This window comes from Callospermophilus lateralis, chromosome X (genome assembly GCF_048772815.1).
Source record: "Callospermophilus lateralis isolate mCalLat2 chromosome X, mCalLat2.hap1, whole genome shotgun sequence".
Lineage (NCBI taxonomy): Eukaryota > Metazoa > Chordata > Mammalia > Rodentia > Sciuridae > Callospermophilus > Callospermophilus lateralis.
Window position 1 is genome coordinate 46,602,620 of NC_135325.1, and position 25,084 is coordinate 46,627,703.

At 34.9% G+C, this 25,084-nt stretch overlaps 1 protein-coding gene and 1 non-coding gene across 4 annotated transcripts in view; one reads left to right on the forward strand and one right to left on the reverse strand.

Annotated features, from left to right (window-relative positions):
• Atp7a (ATPase copper transporting alpha) overlaps positions 1-25,084 on the reverse strand; it is a 140,420-nt gene that overhangs the window by 36,766 nt on the left and 78,570 nt on the right. For all 3 annotated transcript variants that reach the window (XM_077107695.1, XM_077107696.1, XM_077107694.1), the window contains 2 exons: positions 8,990-9,479; positions 7,752-8,483 (listed from right to left, as the gene is read on the reverse strand). In XM_077107695.1, the coding sequence (XP_076963810.1) occupies positions 7,752-8,483; positions 8,990-9,479 (1,222 nt within the window). The remainder of the gene's footprint in view (positions 1-7,751; positions 8,484-8,989; positions 9,480-25,084) is intronic.
• LOC143639601 (small nucleolar RNA U13) lies at positions 10,270-10,370 on the forward strand. The gene has a single exon (XR_013154745.1). It is a non-coding gene; the product is annotated as a small nucleolar RNA U13 (small nucleolar RNA).

Consider the following 25,084-nt stretch of genomic DNA (forward strand, 5'->3'; position numbering starts at 1 on the left):
GCACTGCCAACTCATTTATTTAAAACCAAAAAGGTCCTACAAGTCCTCAGCAAATATGTAGTCTTTACACTTTCCCAGCATTAACTTCCAGTTTCAACAGTGCCCAATATACTGTATTGAAAGCTATGCAAATACAGTCTGTCTTTCAGCCAGGTATGGTGGCACATTCCTGTAATTCCAGCAATTTGAGAAACTGAGGCAGGAAATTGTAAATTTGAGGCAGGAATGGGCACCTTAGCAAAATCCTGTTTCAAAAAATATAAAGGGCTGGGAAATGTAACTCAGTGGTAGAGTGCCCCTGGGTTTAATCCCTATCACAAAATGACAACAACAAAACAGTATTTTCAGACTGTGACTGAATCCAGGTAAGTGAAAACTTAAAAGTGAAACCCTGGATAAGGGAAGACTATTAAGTGGAACAAAAGGCAGTTTATAAAACAGCATTGCAATATGACTTCATCTAAAATGTTGCGGGCATATGCATAAGAAAGCATGGAAAGCTATATAACAAATTTAACAGTGACTACTTCTGGAGTGGGGTTAAGGCAGGGATAGAATGAGAGAAGAACAAATTCCCTCTACTGATGCTCCTTATAGTTTGAATTTTTAGCACACATTTAAAATGTCTTTGTGGACAGTATAAGAGGCAAGGAATAAGAAGCAGTCTTTATTTTGCATAAAGGAGTATTCAGAGAATCTCTATATAGAATATTTATAAACCATGGAACAATTGTCATCCCAGAAGCTCCCCTACAGTCTCAGAAAATATGTCCTAGTTTAGCCATTGAGGTATTAATCGCTTCCCAAAAAGGGAAAGATCATTCTAATACAATTCTGCACCTATAAAATGCCAAAATTTTTCCTCTCCTGTTCATGAAGAGGTGATATGGAAATTTCTACTGACCTATCTAACTTGTTCTTTCTCCCACTTGGACCAAAAAAACTGATGCAATTCTATTTGGGCTAGTGCACAAAAGAACCCTTGCATGCACAGTTTCTAGGATGTTGAAGAAGAGCATCTTTGGAAGAAACTTTAACAAAAGCCTGATCATTTCCCCAAAAGAATAAAGATGCAGATTTCTCATATAAGGGGCTGGGGTAGTGGCTAGCAGAAGAGCGCTCACCCAGCATGTGCAAGGCCCTGGGTTCAATACTCAGCACCACATAAAAATAAATAAATAAATAAAGTTACGGGGTATAATCCATGTATGTACAATATGTCAAAATACACTCTATTGTCACAAATATCTAAAAACATCAAATAAAAAATGCAGATTCTGGTTTTGTACACTGTAGTTGGGACCTGGGATTCTGCATTTCCACCAGTCTCCCAGCTGATGGCCATGCGGCCCAATATGGGTACAGCAAAAGACAGTTTCAATAGTAAAGGACCATATTCTCCCCATTCCTAAATTTGTCAATATCTGATCTTTTTACACACACACACATATTTTAGTTATAGTTGGACACAATACCTTTATTTTATTTTTTTAATGTGGTGCTGAGGATCGAACCTAGCACCTCCAACATGCTAGGCAAGCGCTCTACCACTGAGCCACGACCCCAGCTCCAATATCTAATCTTAAGTGAATCACTTTGGAAAACTATTCATTCATATTATAACAATATTATTTAGATTACTGAAGGAGAAAATTTACCAAATAGTACCACCCTTTTTGTTTTGTTTTGTTTGTTTGTTTACACTACTCAGGATTGAAACCAGGGCCTTATCCATGCTAAGAAAGCACAACTGAGACAGATCCTCAGCCCTTTAAAAAAAAATTGAAACAGGCTGACCTCCAACTTGCGATCTTTCTGTGTCAGCCTCCAGTGTAGCTAGGACTATAGACATGAGCAACTTCACCCAGCTTCACTGTTATCTTAAAGGACTCAAAAAGTAGGCTCCTTCAGCAAAAGGTAATAACTTGGGCTTTGAATAAATCCATTATTCTAATATAGCCAGAAACTTCCTTCATTCTCTCATAATTACTACTGAATCTTAATCATGAACTTAGACAATGAGAAAAAACGGTTTGTCGTGCCCATCACTGTAAGTCTTGTTTCAGAGCCATTTAGTTATTTTAGGTACCAGAGGTAACCTTGAATACCATCTGAAATTTTCACACTCTGGAAGTACAGTATTAAAGTCACAGAGGTGGACCCTTCAGTTACTGAGGCATGACTTTTTATTTAGAAGTCATAAAATTGTGACCTTTAGCCCTGTGAGTGTGGCAATCAAATAACAAAAGCTTCTACCTTTCACAAAGACAGTGAAGTACTAAAAGGTCACAATGAACAAATGGTTGATGTATGTCTGACTTTTTTGGGTGGTGGTGGAGATTGAACCCAGGGCCTCTGTGCATACTAGGGAATCACTCTCCCAAATGAGCTATATCCCCAGCCCCTGGCTGGCTTGTAATTAGCTTTTCTACAACACTTCTTATGCTTAAATAAATTAAAAGGAAAGTTGTTTTTCCTATACTTGAGGCAATAATTAGAAATGATTTTAAAAATCTGAAGGATTTACAATCCAATACTCAAAAGTGGAAGGGGCTCAGTGTAATGTAACAAATATATAATCTAAAAATGGCTGAAAAACAATGATAAACATCATGTTTGCAATTTACTCTCAAATAGTTCACACACAAAATAATATTCACATATGTATGTGTGTATATACATAAATGTATATCAGAGAATGAGAAAACAAAGGTAATGAAATATGAACAACTGGGGATATAAATGAAATTGATAAACAGGATTTCTTTTTACTGTTCTTACAATTTTCTTGTAAATTTGAAATTATAAAAAAAAAAAATTACAGCCTGGTGCAGTGGCACATGACTGTAATCCCAGTGATTCAAGAGGCTGACGTGGGAGGATCACAAATTCAAGGCCAGCTTCAGCAACACAGCAAGAACCTGTCTCCAAATAAAAAGGGGCTAAGGATGTAGCTTAGTGGTAAAGCACCCCTGAGTTCAATCCTCAGTACTGAAAACATAAAAGTTATAAAAGGAAGAAACTTAAGAGTATTTTGTGTTCTTTAATTGGTTAATGAAGACTTCACATATTGCATGTCTTTTTACTTTACTAGAATGACAATATTGATGATTGTGATAAAAGGTGTCTCCCATTTTTCTCACATCCTCCTTTAACATTTATGACCCATGCAGGACACAGAAGCAAAAGGCGTTGATCCCTTCATCAGAGAACAAGTCACAGGGGCAGACTCTGAGTAGAGGATTAGCGCTGACACTGATACTCAGAAAATTAAAATGGTTAGCCACAATTCTGGCAGAATCTTGAACTCTGATTGATCTCTAGCAGAACCACAGGTTGAAGTCATTTGATATCAACCTTTAATCCCAATAACATGGGTCACTGTTGTCGCAGCTCTAATTGTTTTAGAGTAACATTCATTGTGCAAGGGTTTTGTTTCATTTTAACCTATCATATCCATTAACGTATTTTTATGAGCCCTAACAGATGCAGGCCATATAACCAGTTTCTGATAATTATTTTTTGAATAATTAATTCATAGGGCCCTTGACAGTAATAGGTTGAAATTTTTAAAAATGTTAAAAGTTACTGTGCATGTTGTATTGATGGTTCCCGAGGACTAGCTGGATCTCTATATGGTATCAGGGACTGAACAAGTACTCTTGAATTCCAATTACTAGTCTGATCAAAATTTCTCCTATTGGGGTAGGGGTCTAGCTCAGTAATAGAGCACTTGCTTAGCATGTGTCAGACCCCAGGTTTGAGGAAAAGCATCACCAAAAAAAGAAAGAAAAAAAGAAATTCTGTTGCTCAAGTCCATCTTTGAAAACACCTAAGGAAATTGGGAAGTTGCAGCTCTGCTCTCATTTGTTATACAAGATATCATAAAATGGTGGCTATTTAAATTATATTATTTAATATTATTATTTTGGGTACCAGGGGTTGAACTCAGGGGCACTAGACCACTGAGCCACATCCACAGCCCTTTTTTGTATTTTATTCAAAGACAGGGTCTCACTGAGTTGCTTAGCACCTTGCTTTTTGCTGAGGCTGGCTTTGAACTCATGATCCTCCTGCCTTAGCCGCCCGAGCTGCTGGATTATAGGTGTGCGCCACCTAGCCTGGCTAATATATTTTTATTGGATTAAATGAAGATTCTGAACTTTGTGTAAATAAGGCTAATATAAATTCAATTCATTTTATTCATAGAGGTCAACAGAGCACATTATTTAGACCAGTGTTCTCAAACTTTAATGTACATAAGAATTACCTGGAGAGCTCATTGAAATGTAGATTTGGGTTCAATAAGTCAGCAGTGGACTAGAGAGTCTGTATTTCTAACACACTGCCAAGTGATGCTGATGTTGCTGATCTGTGAACCACACTTCAAGTTGCAAAAATTTAGACTCAAGTAAATAGGAAAAATTTCCTTTTTGAGTTTAGTCTGAAAGTTTATGGGGCCCTTGCTTAATGTAATGACAAATACCAGATCTGAATGTGAAAAATACTTCAGTTTTATATTATATGTGATATAAATTAATTATATTTGGGTTCCTATGTGTAAGACGCAAATGAATATTATAATATAAGCAACTTGTTTTAATGATACTGATATAAACGAAACTTATTTAGGTGGTATTCATCATCAACAAAATTATACTAAATATATGCCAAAGTATTTTGATTTTATAGAAACTCTGAAAAAAATCCAACATTATGAATTACTGAAATGCAAATCAACATAATTTCAAATTCTGTCATTTTGAAAGTTTTTCAAAACTGTAAGTAGTAAAAATAAAAACACTGTAAATGGTAACAGATAAAATTAAATTTTGCTAAAACTAATTTTAGTCATTTTTATGGCTACCTGATATAGTCTCACTTCCAATATATCTATCCAATTTAAATTTTCTTTCCAGTTTCATAATTATTCCCTTTTGCAATTATAGATTCCCTAAATGTTTTTCAGTCTTTTGGTACTGGAGGCTCTTTAACTTTAATATTTTGTATAATTTTCTAATAAGGAATTATGTGTCACATTTTTAGAGCAGTTACATTATTCATAATAGCTAACAGTAGAAACAACTCAAATTTCTATTAACTGATGAATGAAGAAATAAATGTGGTATATATTCCATACAGTGGAATATTATGAAGTTCTGACATATCCTACAATATGGATGCATCTTGAAAACATTATGCAAAGTAAAACATTCCAGACACACAAAAGGACAAATAGTATATGATCCCATTTATATGAGATAGGGGAGGTGGGAGAGAGGGCAGAAGAAGGGTAGACAGATGTGATCAGTGTATGACATATGCATGTATAAAAACATCAGTGAATCTCACAAATCTGAATAATTAATGTGTGTTATTAATATTTTAATATAATAGTGATCGCAAAGAACAGTGGTCACTAAGGGCGGGGGGGAAGGAAAAGTGGGGAGTGCTAATGGGTATAGGATGTCTTTGGGGGATGACAAAAATGTACTAAACTATATAATGGTGATGCCTGCAAAACTGTGCATATACTAACAGCAAATTAAGTCTGTACTTTCAAAGGGTGAATTTTATGGTATTATGTGAACTACAGGTTGAGTAGCCCTTGTCAGAAATGCTTAGGGTCATTCAACAGATGAATGGATAAAGAAAATGTGGTATATATGCACAATGGAATATTACTCAGCCATAAAGAAGAATGAAATTATGGCATTTGCTGGTAAATGGACAGAATTGGAGGATATCATACTAAATGAAATAAGCCAATCTCCAAAAACCAAAAGCCAATGTTCTCTCTGATATGTAGATGCTAACACACAATAAGGGGAGAGGGAAGAACAGAGGTTCATTGGATTAGACAAAGGAGAATGAACAGAAGGGAGGATGGGAATAAGAAAGACAGTAGAATAAATCAGACGTAACTTTCCTATGCTCAATATATGGACACATGACCAGTGTAACTGCACATCATGTTTAACCACAAGAATGAGATCCTAATTAGAATACATTATACTCCATATACGTACATTATATCAAAATACATTCTACTGTCATGTATAACTAAAAAAAAAAAAACAACTAAAAAAAATGCTTGAGGTCAGAAGTGTTTTAGATTCTTGAACATTTGCCTAAATGCAATGAAATATATAGGGATGGGACCCAAATCAAAACATGAAATTCATTTGTGTTTCGTATACATCTTATCTGCAAATCTTGAAAATAATTTTAAAAAATATTTTTGGTCTGCCTATGTTTTGACAGCAACCCATCACATGTGGTGAAGTGTGGAATTTTCCACTTAATGGCATCATGTTGGCACTCAAAAAGTTTTGAATTTTGGGACTGGGGCTATAACTCAATGGCAAAGCACTTGCCTAGCATTTGTGAGGCATGGGGTTCAATCCTTAGCACTACATAAAAAAACTAAACAAATAAAGGCATGCTGTCCATTTACAACTATTAATTTTTTTAAAAGTTATGAATTTTGCAGCATTTTGTTTTTCTGGAGCATTTTGAATTCTGGATTTTCAGATTAGGGATATTCACTATGTACATGTCAACTTCTAAATGTGAGAATTATATAATTTCTACCATTTGTCATCAATATGAAAATTAAGAATGCTTTTTATTCCTCAAGGTCCTCTCCCACTGACACTTACGTACCATAATAATCTAGGCATGTGTTTACTAAAAGCTTTGATTTAGTCTGAGTGAGCATAAAAAGGGACTATTACTATTTGATATCTTTCATTCTAATCAGAATAGCAAAGGTTAATGACACTGTCTGGAAAACATTTGTATTTGTTTTAGTCATTAAGGCAAGAAATTTCATTAAGTCAATTCTTTAGTTTAATTCAAGGCCAGGTTCAATTCTGGTTCAAAACAACAAGTTCACATAGGCAAATTCCACTGGATATATGTTTTTGTTTCCAGTTAAAAAGTAAGAGCTATCAGGAAATATGAAAAATTTGAAACAGGTCTGGAATCAGTTTAATTTGGATGTCTAAATTTAAAGTCACAGTTTAAATCTTATTATTTATTTCTACCATTTCTTTTTAAAATAACATTTGACTCCCTCATTATATAAATACATACATACATCATTGATGTAAAAAATGTATAATACACAGGAAAGCACAATGAAAACAAAAAAAATCATTCTTATCCTACCAATCAAAGAAAACCACAATTTGGGGGGGAACAGGAACTGAAATATAGCAGGTCAGATTCCATGCATGTATGATTTTATTGGGATGAACCCAGCTACTATGTATGATGCTCGTTAAATAAATAAATAAAAGATAAACACTATTAAAATTTTGGTCCATGTCCTGCGGAATTTTATTCATTTTTATTCATTACAGAAATGAATTCATATACATTTATTTATAATTTTGATTGCAGGACACATGTGGAATTTTAGCTTTTTTTTCATTTAGCAAAATAGCTCAGACATTTTCCTATAGTATTACTTATCTTTAATACCATCATTTTTTATGGCTTCACAGCATTTCATCACATGGTTATACCATGATTTACTTATTGTTTACAGTTTTTCAAATACTGTAAATAATTATTCAAACATCCTTAGGCATCTTTGTATGTGCTGCTGGCTACCTCCCTAGGACTTGTTCGTAAAAAGTGGAATTTCAGTGCCCATAAATCATTTCTCATTGCTGAAAGCCAAATAAAGTGGCAAAATAAAAATAAAAGAACATTAGGGAAGTCAAAGAAAAAGTGATAGTTACCTGATAGGGCGGCATCAAATCCCATGTCTTCTATTGCTTCTCTCAAGGTTTCTGGAGAGGTTAGTAGAGGGTCATACTCAACAGTTCCATTGCTATTTGCAAGGGAGACTCGTATGGATTTTACACCTGCCTTTTTTGATATTACACCTTCAATAGACTGTACACAAGAATTACAAGTCATACCATCAATGTGTATCACAGTTTCTTGAGTCAGAGGCTGGCTAACTATGTTCAAAGGCATCTTTTGAAGAGATGAGCTGGAGGGAGAGGTGGAGGTACTCTCAACTTCACTTGCAATCTTAACTCTATATTGCCCTGGTGAAACAGCTTCTATTGATTTTCTCAGCATTTCTGGAGTGACTGAGCTTGCATTGTACTTTACAACGGCAGACCTATTCTCTAAAGAAACTACTATGCTGTTTACATATTGGAGTGTAGATAAAGCGCTTTCAATATTTGACACACATGATTTACAATGCATGCCATCTATGATGAAAGTGGCTGTTGTATCATTGGTATATGATGATGATGGACTTCTTTGCTGTGATCCTTCTGGAGATTTCACTGGTGTGTTCTTTAGACGTTCTACATCAATAGCTCCCAATTTAAGGTACTTGGGCTGTTTTTTGATGAATGCTGGAAAGCCTGCAGCTTCGATCTGCTTCTTTATTTCCTCTACTGTGATAAGATGAGGTTGGTAAACAACAGTGGCTTCTTGGTTGTCTAGGGAAACTAGTTAATAAAAAGAAACATGAATATTATTTAAGTCAGTTATTCCTGCACCCCTTCAGAATCAATAATTATTTCTCTCTCATTCTTCTCAACATCTGTTCTTAAAATAATTTTGTTCTTTTCATAAAATGTGATTGACATGAAGTGGAAAGAAATAAAAGATATCATCACTGTTGCTATGGTCTCTAATATATTTCTATGCAGGTTTATAGAAACTTAAAGAGTCTCCCAGGCATGTTGTGGTAAGAACCCTGAACTCCAGGAATCACTACCCCAGCTGTCCTTTCTGCCAAACTAAAGTTCAAGACTCCCATAACCTTTAATTATAATAATTAACTTTATTGACATTAATGCTGGGAATATGCTATGCCTCAAACTTCAACGAAGTGGTAAGAATTCTAGTCCTATGGATTCAAAACCCATGCTTGGGAAGAAAGCAAAAGGTTAAAAGATCAAACCCGAAAACTAAGCTTTATAAAACAACAAAATCATATTGGAACTATTACCTTTAATTCGCTGAATACCTTGCAGTTTCCCAATTTTTCCTTCAATAGTGCTAGTGCATGAATGGCAGGTCATTCCTTCCACTTTCATCTTCAACATGACTTCCCCTGCTGGAGCCATACTGTGGTCTTCATAAGTTCCTGTTTTTTTCTCTACAGTTCCAATATCTAAACTGAGGTCTGGAACCAGCTCTATTATCTGATTGGCATTCACTATAGAAGGAATGATTGTCACTACTGCAGTTCTTTGCTGAGGGGAAATTTTAATGTCTGTCACACCCTTGGTCTTGAGCAATGTGCTTTGGATATGGTCCCAAGGTGGAGCCAGTGAAGCAGTAACAGTCAAAAACACAGTATCGGTTAAAACTGGAAGAGGGTTAGGATTATGGAGAATAGCATCAAAGCCCATGTCATCGATAGCTTCCTGTAGGGTCTTTGGAGTCTGCAGTTTAGGGTCATAAATAATCGTCGCATTTTTCTCTTCCAGTGAAACCTTTTGGGAGGAAATTTCAGAAGTCAGTTTAATTAAGTGATAGGACATTGGGTTTTATTTATTTATTTGGTTCTAGAGATTGAACCCAGGGGCACTCAACCATGGATTCACATCCCCAGCCCTTTTTACTTATTTATTTTTTTGTTTTGAGACAGGAGTTTGCTAAGTTGCTGAGGCTGACCTTGAACTTGTGATCCTTCTGCCTTAGCCTCCCAAGTTGCTGGGACTATAGGCATGTGCCCCAGTGTGTGGCTCACATGATAGAGGATCTTAAAAATGTCAATAATTATTATCACATTCAAGAAAAATAAAATAACTCAATCTAATTGGAGTAAATAATAATAAATAATTTATTATTTTTCATTATACTATTCTCATTGGAAAGGAACATAAAATGTCTTGTCTATTTAAAAGAAAGGTAAAGCCTACGTGACTATGGTACCAGTCAACTATCTGAAATATGTACATGGACAAATACACCCTAGAATTTCACAACACAGCACAAACTACTCTTTCCTACCATCTCCTTTCATGACTATTCCAATACTTCACAGTCTACTAATTCAAAAGGTTATATGGGAAGCAGGATTAGCTATAGAAAATAAAAAGGTAACATGAATTTTGCTCATATAAAATGTTCAATTAAGATAACTGTTGGCAAGAAAAGACACTAACCTGCCAGTTTATGAGTGAAGGTAATATTTATAGGTTTTTGTAGCATATACTCCTATTACTCTTAAGTTACTACAGTATAGTATTAATTTTGTTCAAAACCAGAACACTTTTATTGATTCTTTTATGGTTCATAAACATGATTGGGTTTTCACATTTAAGTGTAAGATATGCCTCACTCAATCCTTGTTATGACACTAGCACATTTTCTGACAGAAAAAGGAACTTTTGGTGTTTTGCCTGATTAGATTATAAAACAATGGTTGTATTAGTTAAAATATTTTTAGTTGTAGATGGACATAATTCCTTTATTTGTTTTTTATGTAGTGCTGAGGATCAAATCCAGTGCCTCACACATGCTAGGCAAGCGCTCTACCACTGAGCTACAACCCCAGCCCCCAATGGTTGTATTCTTTTGTTTTTTTTTAAGAAAGGAAGGAAGGAAGGAAGGAAAGGGAGGGAGGGAGGGAGGAAGGGAGAGAGAAAGAGAGAGAAAGAAAGAAAGAAAGAAAGAGTTATTTTTTTTAATTTTAATATTTATTTTTTAGTTTTCGGCGGACACAACATCTTTGTTTGTATGTGGTGCTGAAGATCGAACCCGGGCCGCACGCATGCCAGGCGAGCGCGCTACCGCTTGAGCCACATCCCCAGCCCCCCAATGGTTGTATTCTTAAAGCTCAGTTACAGCATATAATTTAACTACTGTCATGACTACATCTCTTTGGCTAACATATTACAAAGATTTATGATGAACACACACATTCACAAATACTGGGTTAATTATAGTTAATTCCAACTATAATTCTCTACTACTTATTAGCCAACCACCCTCTATTAGTTCCACCATCTAAAAAATGAGAAAATATGCCCTGTGTTCTTATAGGGTTTTTTTATAGTGATCATATAAGTAAATAGATAGGAAAATTCTTTGTAGCAGCAATAAGTTATATAAAAGTTACCCACTAATTATTATCAAGAACTTATTGTATGTGCCTGGAAATGGGATTCTCAGGATACAAAGTGAACATGGCATAATCATAAGGAGCAATACTGGCATAAAGACTCTAGAAAAAATGGACACTCATTCATCCCTAGGAACAGAGGTGAGGGAAGATAATATCTGAGCATTAAAGGATAAACAGGAATCAGCAAGGATGTATGAGGCAGGGAAATGTAGACAACTGGAAGCACAAGAGTAGTGAGAGATGAGAAGCTGGGGAAATAGACAACTGCTCCATTATGGGGTCTCACATAACAATATTGTTTTGTAATTTATCTTTTAGTAAGTGGTGAGGCATGGATAAGTTAAGCAGGGAAATGACATGATTAGATTTGGCACTACAGAGAAGAGTCATTTCAGAGGCTGTATGGAATATGATAAGGTGGGGTGCAGTAATAAAGGAGGAAGGAAGATCAAAGAGGAGGCTACTACAATTACAACAGTGGTGCAATAGATTCTGAATTACAACATGCACACTGGAGTAAACAGAACAGAGGCAGTTCCAAGATACATTTAGTACAGCAGGGCCTAACTAATCAGATGTAGAGGGTAAGGAATGACTAGGATAATTCATAAATTCCTGGCTTGGGCCAGTGGATAGATGGTAATGCCATTAAATAATATTAGAAAGAGAGGAAGAAAAAAAGAAGAAGAGGTAAAAGTAGAGAAAAAGGAGAGGTAATGAATATAGTTCTAGACCTATCGGTTTTGAGATAGCAGTAGAATATTAATGTTCAAAAGGTATCTAAAATATAGGTATTACTATTTTTATTAATTTAGAGTGAAAGCTTTGTTTCACACAACAAAAACAACTCAAAATAAAGCTAAATATAATTCAGAGTGGGACATACCATATTAAACTCTCTACAATGATTATATAATTAAAATTTTCACTTATTTTCATGGACTTTATTCTTTATTTCTTCCTTTAGCTTGATAACCAATGACTATGTATTTGATGAAAATTGAAATTGCTTATGGCATGGAAAGTTTCTATCACTCAGATAATTCTAGTTGGTTAGCTTGTTCTTGTTAAAGAAGAGATCACTATCACAAATGATCCAAAACAGAACTAGAAAAATAATTTATATTGGATTTGGATTACATTATGTAATTTTCCATGGGAAAATTCAGAACAGTAAACCACATATAGTTGAGACACAGATTTGAAAAGGATACAATATTATGTGCAATATTATGACAATCACTATCACATGGAAGCTTTTGTGTCTCTGTGTTTTCAAAGAGATCCTCTTTTAAACTTTCATCTCACTCCTCTGAGATCAATGATTTTCTTATTTAAAAAATGACTAGGGGTGCTGGGGATGTGGCATGTGAGACCCTTGGTTCCATCTCATCCATGCAAAAGGAAAAAAAAAAAAAGACTTTATGACTGGGGGTGTAGCTCAGTGGTAGAATGTTTACCTAGCAAATGCAAGGCCCTGGGTTCCATCCCTGCAACATGGAAAAAAAAGAAGAAAGTGACATTCAATAATGTATACATGATAACTAAAGGGGAAGTTGGATCAGTGGTTTTCATGGGCTAAGGGTGGGGGCCAAGTATCACAACAGAGTTTTTAGGGGTGATGAGACTGTGCTATCCTGGTGGTATGAATCTATACATGTATTAACATTCACAAAACTAAAAAAAAAATTCAAAGAACTCTATACCAAAAAAGTCAATACTACTGGATGATAATTTTTGAAAACAAAACAAAAAAATGAAAAGTTCAGTTCCTCAGCTGCACCAGCCACATCCTAAGTGTTCAATGGTCAACATGACTCAATGTAGCTAGTGGCTGCCATATTTGATAGAGCATATGAAGAACATTACCATCAGTATGGAACATTCTTGGACAGTACTATTTTAGGTACTACTACATTTTTTCTGATAAAGTGACAATGTAAAGAATTATTTTCCCTTTAGGTTTGAATATATTATGTCTGGTATCAAGACTGATTTTGAGCTAAATTCTCCCCTTAACATTGTCATTTTACTAACATACACAATGAGAAATTTTTCTGATTTTAAGAGCAAAAATAATTTCATCACTGGATGATTTGCTATACTTTGTATTGCCTTAGCCCATATTTTATTCATAAAAGATATAATGAGACTATGTATAATATACTATACCAAAAGGTTATATTACCCTGTGCTATTTATGCTGCAGAAAGGGAACACACTTCCTTACTTATTAACTTCCCACTTCTTTCAGCTGGCCATCTATACTCAATGTTCCCCTTTAGGGTAATAGCACTTAACTTTCCCTCTGAATATTAATATCAAAAAAAACTTTTCAAACCTAAGTTTTCAAAGTAAAGTGAATCTTATTTCATTTGAAGAAGAAATTTTCATAGTAGCTGATAATTTTACAATACAGTTTGGGGTGCCAAATCCTTGGGCAGGAAGCTAAATGGCATTTATCTTGTCAACAAATATTTGAATGCCTATTATAATGCCTGGCCCTGTGCTAGCCTCCTCCAAGTCCTCACATTGTTTCAGAGTTTCAAAAGTTTCTTTTTCTCAGAATCTTTCATTAGAAACCAATACTATTATTTTTATTTTCAGAGAAACTATTTCCTATTAGTTCCTATTAGTTCCTCTGGAAAGTAAACAACAGCATACAACTATGAACATAGGAGGTACTCAAGATGAAGGACTTTTCAGTATTTGGGTAAAGGCAGTAGTGGGAGAGGGAAAAAGAAAATAAACCAAATTCTGTATAATCTGTAGCCTTTATAGCTTTATAACAGTAGACAGGGTGCTGACAGAAGTTGTAAAGGATCCATTATTTTAATGTTTGTGGCATTCTGTGTCTCCTGAAATGTCAAAGGTAAAATTCAGGCACAGTATACTTTTTGAATACAACTTCTTCATGTTGAGAGCCACAGCCAAAGGGGCCCCAGCAAAATTCCAGCTGATAACACCAAGGTCGCGGGTTCGTTCCCAGTACGGGCCACCAAATGCAGCAGTCTGGCTGGGCACAATTCAGGAGCCACTTGTCAAAAGAAACGAACTGTATTTTTAGAACACACACGCCACACCACACAGCTCCTCAGGAAAAACCCTCAGAGCCCAACTGCCACCACCGGCTCCCCACAAGCCTCTCAACCTCCCCGACTCCTGCTCTTGAGGCCGATTGTCTGGGTCACGTGGGTGGAGCCAAAAAAAGTCCCCCAATGAGCAGCTCTGTGGTCTGAAAGGGAGGGGAAACAGCCCAATGAGCATCACCGCAGAGGAGCCAATCAGTTGGCAGCTAGAAGTTGCTGGGGCCGCTGTGAGCCAATCATCAGCTGGCAGCTGGAAGTTTGCTGGCAGCTGGAAGTTTGCTGGGGCCCCTTGGGCTGTGGCTCTCAACACTGCATAATTTGCATAATACATAAAGGCTGCATCTTATATTCTTAGGCAATATGAAAGCTAAAAGCTTGGACAAATGAACCCTACCTCTGAGGGCTTCTACTTCCTGACAGACTGGACAATATTCCTTTTAAGCTCTAACATTCTATAAAAGCTAAAAACTGTTGTTAATATCTCTTCTTGGGTTTTGTCATTAGTACATTTTACTCTTTTGCATTCTTCCTCATTTGATAATGAAAGGTGCCAGTCTGAATGTGTCCCCACAAAATTCATGTTGAAACCCTAACCCCCCAGGAGGGGTTTTGGGAGGTGAGGGGATCATGAAGCAGAGCTCTCATAATTAGGATGAATTATCAAAGAGGCACCAGAGAGCTCACATAGATGGTTCTACCATATGAAGATCCAGGAAGAAGACACCTTTAAGGACCAGAAGTCAGCCCTTGCCAGATAGTGAATTTGCTGTTGCATGGATTTTAGAACTATAAGAAATAAATTTTTATTGTTTATAAGCCACCCAGTTTATTCTATTTTGTTATAGCAAGTAAAGAGACTAAGACAATGGCAATCCAATTCTGTATGTATAAAAAGCTAGGAAACTGAAGAAACTGCCCAGAAAACCCAGCAAGAAAATGAAACAGCTAGAATTCAAATGCAAACGTAAGTAACTCCAAAATCCATGCTCTTTCAATCTATAAATGATTAGGTTAGATGATGTCCAATTTCTTTTTCTTAATACATTTAAAATTTATTCAAAATAGATGAGTAGACATACAAACAATATGAAAAAGCAAGAAAACAAACTATCCCAAACAAAATAGATCTTAGACCTAAATGTAAAGATTTCTGAGAATATAGGCTGGTAAATCACAATGATGTCCAATTTCTTGAAAAACTAAAATCGGGGCTGGGGATGTGGCTCAAGCGGTAGCGCGCTCGCCTGGCATGCGTGCGGCCCTGGTTCGATCCTCAGCACCACATACCAACAAAGGTGTTGTGTCTGCTGAGAACTAAAAATAAATAAATAAATATTTAAAAAAAACTAAAATCATGTGCCTGTGATTTGAACAATGTATGTTTTACAAATAAAAAATAAACCTGAATAGCATTAAATATTTCTAGCATTTGAACCAAATTTTACTTCAGTTTATTATTCCCCTCTACATTTCTTTGCTTCTCCCATGCTAATGTAAATTAGAAATGACTTAGAAAACAAATTAATTTGGGTTTTTAGCAAAATTGAAAATCAGGACATTTTAATATTTCCCCATTTTTAAGTCATTTTGGGAAAAGTTCTTGGCTAATGTTTTAGCACAGTAAAATTTCTTTTTTATCTTCTAGGAACCAATTTATATATCAGGTTAACAAGCTACTCAGTGTAGGAATCTCAGAAGATTTGAAGCCCACTTTCTTTCATGTTCATCTAATGATTCAACACAGAGGTGATCAAAGTTTTTTATGGTTGGAAAGATTCTGCCATTTTACACATACAGAAATTGAAGTCAGAAAAGTGAAGTGATTCAACCATTATCCTGAATTTCTAATATGTTTATATCACTCATGTATTTTTGAATCAAGTAAAAACTAATTACAATAAATAAGAGCCCTATTTATATATATATATATAAGTTACAATAAAATTACATTATTTATTGAAAAAGAATACATGTACATTAATAGAGTAACACTCTGCTTTGGTGCTTCACTATAGTATGCTAAAAATTAAAATATCATATAAGAGGATGCCATTCAGCTCTATTAACATTTTTTGGGGGTACCAGAGCTGCAGTTCATTGATAAGAGTTCATGCTTAGCATATGTGAGGCCATGGATTCAAGCCTCAGCACCAAAAGATAAAATTATCCTTTTGACCAATCTAAGTAAAGGTTAGCCTTAAAATTATTAAATCAACTTATGAATTGGCAAAAGACAACTGTTAGAAACTAAGACAATAGTTCAAAATTGATCTAAAATTTCAAGAAAATCGAATGTTTGAAGATGAGAGATGTATACATTTTAGTTTTTAAGTTGTAACATTGTTTTTCATAAACTAGGCTTCCTGTAAATTGAGTGCTTTTCAATTTTCACTTTTAATACATTTTAATTTGCTTCAGAAATTATACAATATATGATTATTCATTATAAAAAATTAAATACAACAGTATAAAAAGGAAATAGTGAAAATCCCCTTCACACCATTTCTCCACTGCTAGGTTTTATCTTGGATTTATTTGACTTTCCTTTGATATTTGGAATAGAGTGCAGAAGCCTAAGCCTTTGTGAAAAGCTGATTCTACATTTTAATGGATGTGTGATTATTATCTGCTAATTTATAACAATCAAAATGCCTATATTACCCTAATATAGAGTAAGTAAAAGAACATTAATCTGAAGAACAAAATGTTGAATACACTATCATTTGCTATAGGAAATTTAAAAAATCTCAAACAAATAAAAATATCAGATGGGTTCTTTATATATTGATATGGAACAATATCTAAAATGTATTTACTAAGTGAAAAAAGCAAGGTGCAGAATGATATGTACAGTATGCTTCAATTTTTATAAAGAAATTATATATATATATATATATATATATATATATATACACACACACACATATATTTGGTAGATATACATATATACATAATTTTATATTTATTGTCTTTCTGGAAGAATACACACATATATAGGATAACTTGTTTCCTATGGGAGTAGGATTTTAATCTATGCATGTGTTACTTTTACAATAATAAAAAATTAGTTAATTTTAAGGGGAGCTAGGAATGTATTTGTTGATTCATAGAAGAAATTTAGTAATGATAGCATCTAGGTAGTCATTTTTCCATATTTTATTGGTGCATGATAATTATACATAATAGTGGGATTCATTTTATGTACACAATACAACAATATAATTTGGTCAAAGCCATTCTTTTCCCTTAGATAGTCATTTTTTTTCTGTAGTCCTAAGTATTGAACCCAGGGGCACTCTACCACTGAACTACACCCCCAGCCTTTTTAATTTTTGTTTTGAGACAGGGTCTCACTAATTTTCTGAAGCTTGCCTTGACCTTGTGATCCTCCTGCCTCAGCCTCCTGAGTCACTGTGATTACAAGCATGCACCACTGAGCCTGACTAGGTGGTCATTTTTATAAAAGATAGTCTATATAAAGAGAACAGGTACCAGTGTTTATCAGAGTAAATGTTAAAAGCACTCAAAAAATTAGCGTTATAAGTTTCAGGGACAAAGTAATTTGTTAATAAGACATTAACCTTTGGAATCATTCAGTACTTATATCTAATTAAATTTGTTTTTACATTTTTACTTCACAAAGGCCAAACGATCCCAGAGAAAGAACTTCACATTATCTGCCCATTTTATTTTTCCTTTGAACAAACTGCTGGGGTGATTAAATTAAACTTCAGTTTAATCCCTTTAAAGTCTACTCTTAACATTGGCAGGAAAAACAAGAGTATTATATTCATTTAATGTATAATTTAAGATACAATTCCCAAAGTGTATTCACATGATAAACCTGCAAATAAAAATTAATCATATTCTTTCTGTTCATTCAAAACTTAGAGACATCTTAATAAAAGTTCAGTGGACTAGACACAGAAGAATAAAGAGAAGGGAGGAGGGACAGGAATAAGAAAGACAGTGGAAAGAATCTGATATAACTTTCCTAAGTACGTATATGAATATACCACAGTGAATCTCCACATCCTGTACAACCACAAGACTGGGATCCTAATTAGAATGATATACTCCATGTTTGTATAAATATGTCAAAATATACTTTGCTGTCATGTATAACTAAACAGAACACATTTTGAAAGGGAAAAAAAGAGACTTCTTGACTATTCATGCTCCTTGAATTGTTAAAACTTTAATCTTTTCCACTGTTGCATTTTTCAATAAAACAATCATACTTGATTGAATAATCACAATTGTATTACTTCAATCCAAACACTACCATGAACTTTGTTTTTAAATATTTTTTTTAGTTGTAGATGGACCTTTATTTTATGTATTTATATGCAGTGCTGAGGATGGAACCCAGGGCCTCACACATGCTAGGCAAGTGCTCTACCACTGAGCCACAACCCCAGCCCCCAAGAGCTCCTTTTGGGGGGCTTGGGGTACTAGAAATTGAACCTAGAGTGCTTTATTACAGGCATGCGCCACTGTGCCCAGCTTACCAAGAGCTCTGATTTAGTTAAAACACTGCTATCCTGAAATCTGGTTTCTAAATTGACTGCACATAATTTTAATTGTAACTTTGAAAATTATGACAGAAATTTTAAACCTTAATATTCTTTAAAAAGTGGGTAATGTTTATGTATTATCATGTTGACCTACTTTCTGAATATAAATTATATTTGGACAAGGACAATTTGCTCTATGGTGCCTAGAAAGAGGCAAATCCACATTTTATGGCCTCTGAAACTCAAATAACAATAAATAACTTTATAAAATATTTATTTTACATCCACATAAAATAAACATATAGGATTATAAATAATATTCTATATAAAAGTAAGTATACTGAGTATATAATAAAAATCACACTACAAATTTGTTAAATCACAATATCATAAACATCCATAAAAATAACATTTTTATTAATAAAGTCTGATACACCTCTTTTTTTTTTCCTACACATCTGGCTGTACATTGTTTCATGCTTCCTTTGACAATGACTTCATAAAAACACTTTCTGTACAGAGAAGACAGATAATTCGGTCTTTCCTCTAAATAGAATGTTGTTTTTGTTTGCTCTGCAGCACTGGGGATGGGAAACTCTACCTAAGAACTACATCCCCATCTCTAAAATGTTTTTGATTAGTAATAGTTTAGAAAATTTCCTTTCAACATTAAAATTCATCACAATTCACAAAAACTGTTAAGTTTTTAGAGCTATTCTCAAATTTGGGATAACTACTGAGTTTCTTTCCTATACAAACTATAAAATTTCAGGGCATTTCAAGCTTACTAATACAGTTTCTAATCTTATGTAGTCTTTCCGTTGATAGCATTAATTTACCAGTTTTACACTGAGCCCTATACCTTCATGTCACAACTCTGTTGGTGCCTCCGATGATAGGGGTTTTGGAAGTCATTCCTATTCCTAGCAAAAATCTTCACCATATACAGAAGTAACCAAGACTCACACCTAGCTAAAGAGTCCACTAACCCCAAACTAAAAATATCTCCAACTTAACCTCCTCTGAGATCCCCAAAATACTCCTGGCCACTCCAACACAAAGGGGAAGCTCTAAGAGGGATTAAAGTGGAAACGAACAGGGGTTTTTAAAGATTGTGGTTAAAATATTTTACTTTTATAAATAGTACAAAAACATGTGACCATATGAACACATTGCTAAAACTCCTTCCAGGGTTGTAGAAGGAGGTCAATGCAAAGGAGAGGCTCTGAAACATAAGCTTCACTAACTTCACAATAAATCTGTCCCTGGGCTTAGAGGACTTAACACTTAGTAAAATATTTTCTAAAGGAAGAAAAAAAGAACAGTCAAAAATATATCCTATTTTACAAGGGTTTTTGACAGATGGAGGGCAGGAAGAGCTGAAAAAAACAGAAGTATCTTTCTTCGTATGTTTAGCAATCAAATTGTGAATGTGCCCTGGAAAGTGTAGGCTTGAGTATCTGTCACTGGGATTTGTGTAAATCATTACTGGTAACACAGACTGCTTTCACATTACCTCACTGCTATTCTTCCTTTACAATTAAATCAAAATTCAATTGCATTTGTCTGACCTTGAACAGATCTTATTAGGCAGTGGTGAATTCTGGGAAGATGCAGAGGCAATAGAAGTCTTAGATATGAGTGGGGTGCGAGTAGGCTGTTTTGGGAAATAACAATGTACTTGCAAATATCAAAATGTAATCTAGCCTTATAGTTATATATGAACATGTCAGCACAAACAAATAATCACCCCAAATAGTTTGCCAGTCATGGAGTTGGGGGTTTCAGAAAATACATTAGTTGTCTGTGGAGAGTAAGTACCTAAATCACTTGAAGAACAATTATGTGAACTAGCTTCCAGATGGTTAAAATAGTTTTACTACAATTAGCACAAACACTACTATGTAATTAGTAAGCTTCAGCCTCTCTTCTGGTCTCCAGTACCAGCCCCACCTTAAATCAAGTGGAGGAGGTTTAATTGGTTTCTTTTGAGGATAAATCAAATACATATGTCATATATATTACTCACTGAAATTAAACAACTCATTTTTAAAGTCTTAAGACTGAAGTTTGCAGAACTCCTTTTGTTATCCTCTTTCCTAATCAACAAACTGTAAGATACTTAACTAATTTTTGCACAGTTATGATTAGTGAAAAATGTTACAAATGTTTTTATAAATTTGAATATTATAAACTCATTTGAGAAAACTGCAGAACAGTAAAAAAAATAAGTACCTGTAACCTCCCATCTTTTCCAACTTGGCTCTCTCTCCAAAGAAAATTAAAGGCAACTGTAGCCTCATTTGGTCTGTAGAGGAACAAAGTAATGCAGGAGCCTCTAACATTGGAGTTATGGCAAGGTAGAGAGTGAATACAAATTAAAATCTACTTTTGGAGCATGTGAAAATGGAAAATTCATATTCAAGTATTCACATGGATGCCTCAGAGACAGAAAACTTAGGAGAAGGCATATTATACTATGTAAATAAAGCTTTTCTTCTTTTTTTTTTGTTTTTTAGTTTTTCAAAGTTTTTATACTTTTTTAAGTTTTATTGATTTTATTTTTTAATACATGACAGTGGAATGCATTACAATTCTTATTACACATATATACCACAATTTTTCAAATCTGTTTTTATATAAAGTATGTTGACACCCAGTTCCAGTCTTTATACATGTACTTTGGATAATGATGTCCATCACATTCCACCATCCTTGCTAATCCCCTGCCCCCTCCTTTTCCCTCCCACTCCTCTAAATAAAGCTTTTCTAACCACAAACATCAATACAGTGTTAACTAATCAGAGTATATAGTCAACAAATAAGAAATACTGCTTTTCCCACAAATAGATGCCCATATATTAGTTATTATCACATTTTACATAACTCTTAAACTAAGGAAATGTATCAATCTTCATAAAGAATCATGATGTGCCAATTAGTTGATTTTTTTTGTAATGAAAACAAGGCAAACTGAAGTCAATCTACTCAAGAACTTATGAGAAGTTAGACAAGAATATTATAGAGACAAGAAAGTATGAATCCTGTATTTCATTGAGAAGCCACAACCACTTTGAAATTGAATAGGTAAAAATTAATGTTTAGATTAATGATAATTATAAAATCAGAGCTCCCATAAATACCTGATTTGGATATACACAAAATGTTCTAGTCACAGTATGATTCATACACTTAAAAACACAATGAGCGGGCTGGGGATGTGGCTCAAGTAGTAGCGTGCTCGCCTGACATGCGCAGGGCACTGGGTTCAATCCTCAGCACCACATAAAAATTTTTAAAAATTCTCTTTCTCTCTCTCTCTCTTAAAAAAATATAATGAGCTTCTAATAATTAGAAAGAATCCATTTGATTCCTAATTTTAAATCTTGCACTAAATCTGATGTTCATTGAAAGAAAGCTCCCTTTAGAATATTAACATCTGCTCTGGGTACCATGGCAAAAAATATATCTCTGCATGAGGATCTCAACTTGCCACAGGAAAACCATTCTCTGATTGAAGCAATCTGATCAAATTCCAAAATGGTATTTACTTTAACCATCATTGCATTAAAGCAAAATTATAGGAAATTCCAGCAAACAGATCCACCATCAATATAAAGATGACTTAAAGATGATAAAAACCCAAATATTAAAATGATAAGTACAAATGAACACTAAAACGGCACATCTGGGGATTGACTCATTAAGCCCTGGCAGTGAAAATAAACATGTTCAATACTAAGCAATTTGTAGCGTAATATTTAAGAAAAAACTTTCTATCCATTATTGTTATTATAGTAACAATCCTCAAAATTTTAGCAAGAAAGAGATATTGTTAACTTCTTTGGGCCCTTAGATGCCGCAGTCTGGCTGGGCACAATTCAGGAGCCACTTGTCAAAAGAAACTAACTTTATTTTTAGAACCACACACGATAAACAAAACAGCTCCTCAGGAAAAAACCCTCAGAGCCCAACTGCCACCACCGGCTTCCCACAAGCCACACACCCCAACAACCTCTTCCTCCCACAATCCTCCTGCTCTTGAGGCCGATTGGCTGGGTCGCATGGGCGGAGCCAAAAAAGTCCCCCAATGAGCAGCTCCGTGGTCTGAAAGGGCAGGGAAACAGCCCAATGAGCATCACCGCAGAGGAGCCAATCAGCTAGATGTTGCTGGGGCCGCTGTGAGCCAATCATCAGCTGGCAGTCTGAAAGTTTGCTGGGGCCCCTTCAGCTCATCAGCTGGCAGTCTGAAAGTTTGCTGGGGCCCCTTCGTCTGTGGCTCTCAACACTTAGATGCAAGTTAGAGAGAAATGGGGGAGAATGGGTGCAAATCAAACTTCATGAAGAATGAGAAAGAGGGCTTAAGCTAACTATACTACTATCAACACTGAGAATCTAAAAGAGTGATAAGGGAAAGAGGGAGGGCAGCAAAAATCCTTGGAATGGCAAGTAACTAGTGTGGAGATACACTAGGTAATTCCAAACCACTAGCCAGGGATCTCTACCTCTTAACAACAAACTCTTAGAAGCATCAGAAAAACACCTTAACAAATTCAGCTGCTGAGATTCTCGTGCAAATGAATAGCAAGTATTCTCCTAGGTGATGGGTATAGGGAGGTTTCTTGTACTAGCCTCTCCACTTTGGTATATGTTTGAAATGTTTCATTAAAAGTAAGTATTATGGGCTGGGGTTGTGACTTAGTGGTAGAATGCTTGCCTTACACATGTGAAGCCCTGGGTTTGATCCTCAGCACCACATAGAAATAAATAAATAAATATAAAGATATTAAACAAAAAGTAAGTATTATTCCAAGCCAGGCACAGCGGCATATACCCCTGTAATCCCTGCGGCTTGGGAGGCTGAGGCAGGAGGATCACAAGTTCAAAGCCAGCCTCAGCAAAGGCAAGGAGCTAAGCAACTCAGTGAGACCCTGTAGCTATATAAAATACAAAATAGGGTTAGGGATGTGGCTCAGTGGTCAAGTGCCCCTGAGTTCAATTCCTGGTACCTCCCCCGCCCCCAAAAAAGTACGTATTCTTTAATCAAATGGGGCTTATCCTAGAAAAGCATGACTGTTTCAACATTTAAAAATGAATGTAATGTGTCATATTAACAACTAACAAAATACATGATCCTATCTAAATTCAGAAAAAGCACTTGACAAAATTCAATATCCATGATACAATTGCCTATGTAGAAAATTCCAATGAATCTACAAAAAGACTAATAGATTTAACAAGTCAGTTTAGCAAGGTTGCAAGATACAAACTCAACATACGAAAATTATCAAACTTCTATAAGCTCATCATGAACAACTCAATTTGAAATTGAAATTTAAGAAACAATACCATTCACAATAGCATTCAAAAACATATAATACTTAAATATAAATCTAACAAAATAAGTACATGAATTACATAGAAAACTACAGATCCCTGATAAAAGAAATCAAAGAAGATCTAAATAAATGGAAATTAAACCATATGCATAGACTGGAAAATTCCATATTGTTAAGATGTTAACTCTATCCAAATGGAACTATAGGATGAACAAAATCCCAATAAAAATTCCAGCAGACATTTGTGTAGAAACTTATAAGCTGATTCTAAAATTTATATGGAAAGGAAAAGAAACTAAAATAGCCAAGACAATTTTGGAAAAAAAATAAAAGAAAAAGTTAAGGAATCATAACATAAGTGACTTTAACACTTATTATAAAGCAGATTTTTGTATTTAGTTAGCTCAGCCATAGAAACAACTTTTCTTTACCTCATCAAAGGTGAAAAAAACTTTTTCCTAATTGAATTAACTTGTACATATGGTTGGGTATGAGTGGTTAATTTTGTTTATGAATACAGATGTTCAGTTTTTCCAGCACTATTTCTTAAAAAGTTTATTCTTCCTTCACTGAATTGCCTTTGTAATTCTGTTGAATATCAACTGACCATGTTTATTGGTTTATTTCTGTACATTCAGCTGGGCATGGTGGTGTAAGCCTGTAATCTCAGCAGTGGCTGGGAGACTGAGGCAGAAAAGCCATGAGTTCAAGGCTACACTGGCCAACAGAATGAGAACCTGCCTCAAGAAATAATCATCTTATTTCTGCACACCCTATTCAGTTCCATTAATTTGTGTATCTGTCCCTTGGCCAGTATCACACAGTTTTGATGATTGTTGCTAGCATTTTGGGTTCTTCTGTTTAGGAGATGCCACCAAACTATTTTGCTGCTTGTATGTATGTGGTACTGGGGATTGAACCCAATGACAATCTCCCACTGAACTACATCTTCAATCCTTTGTATTTTTTGAGACAGGTCTTGCTAAGTTGCCCAAATTGGCCTCAAACTTCTGATTCTCTTGC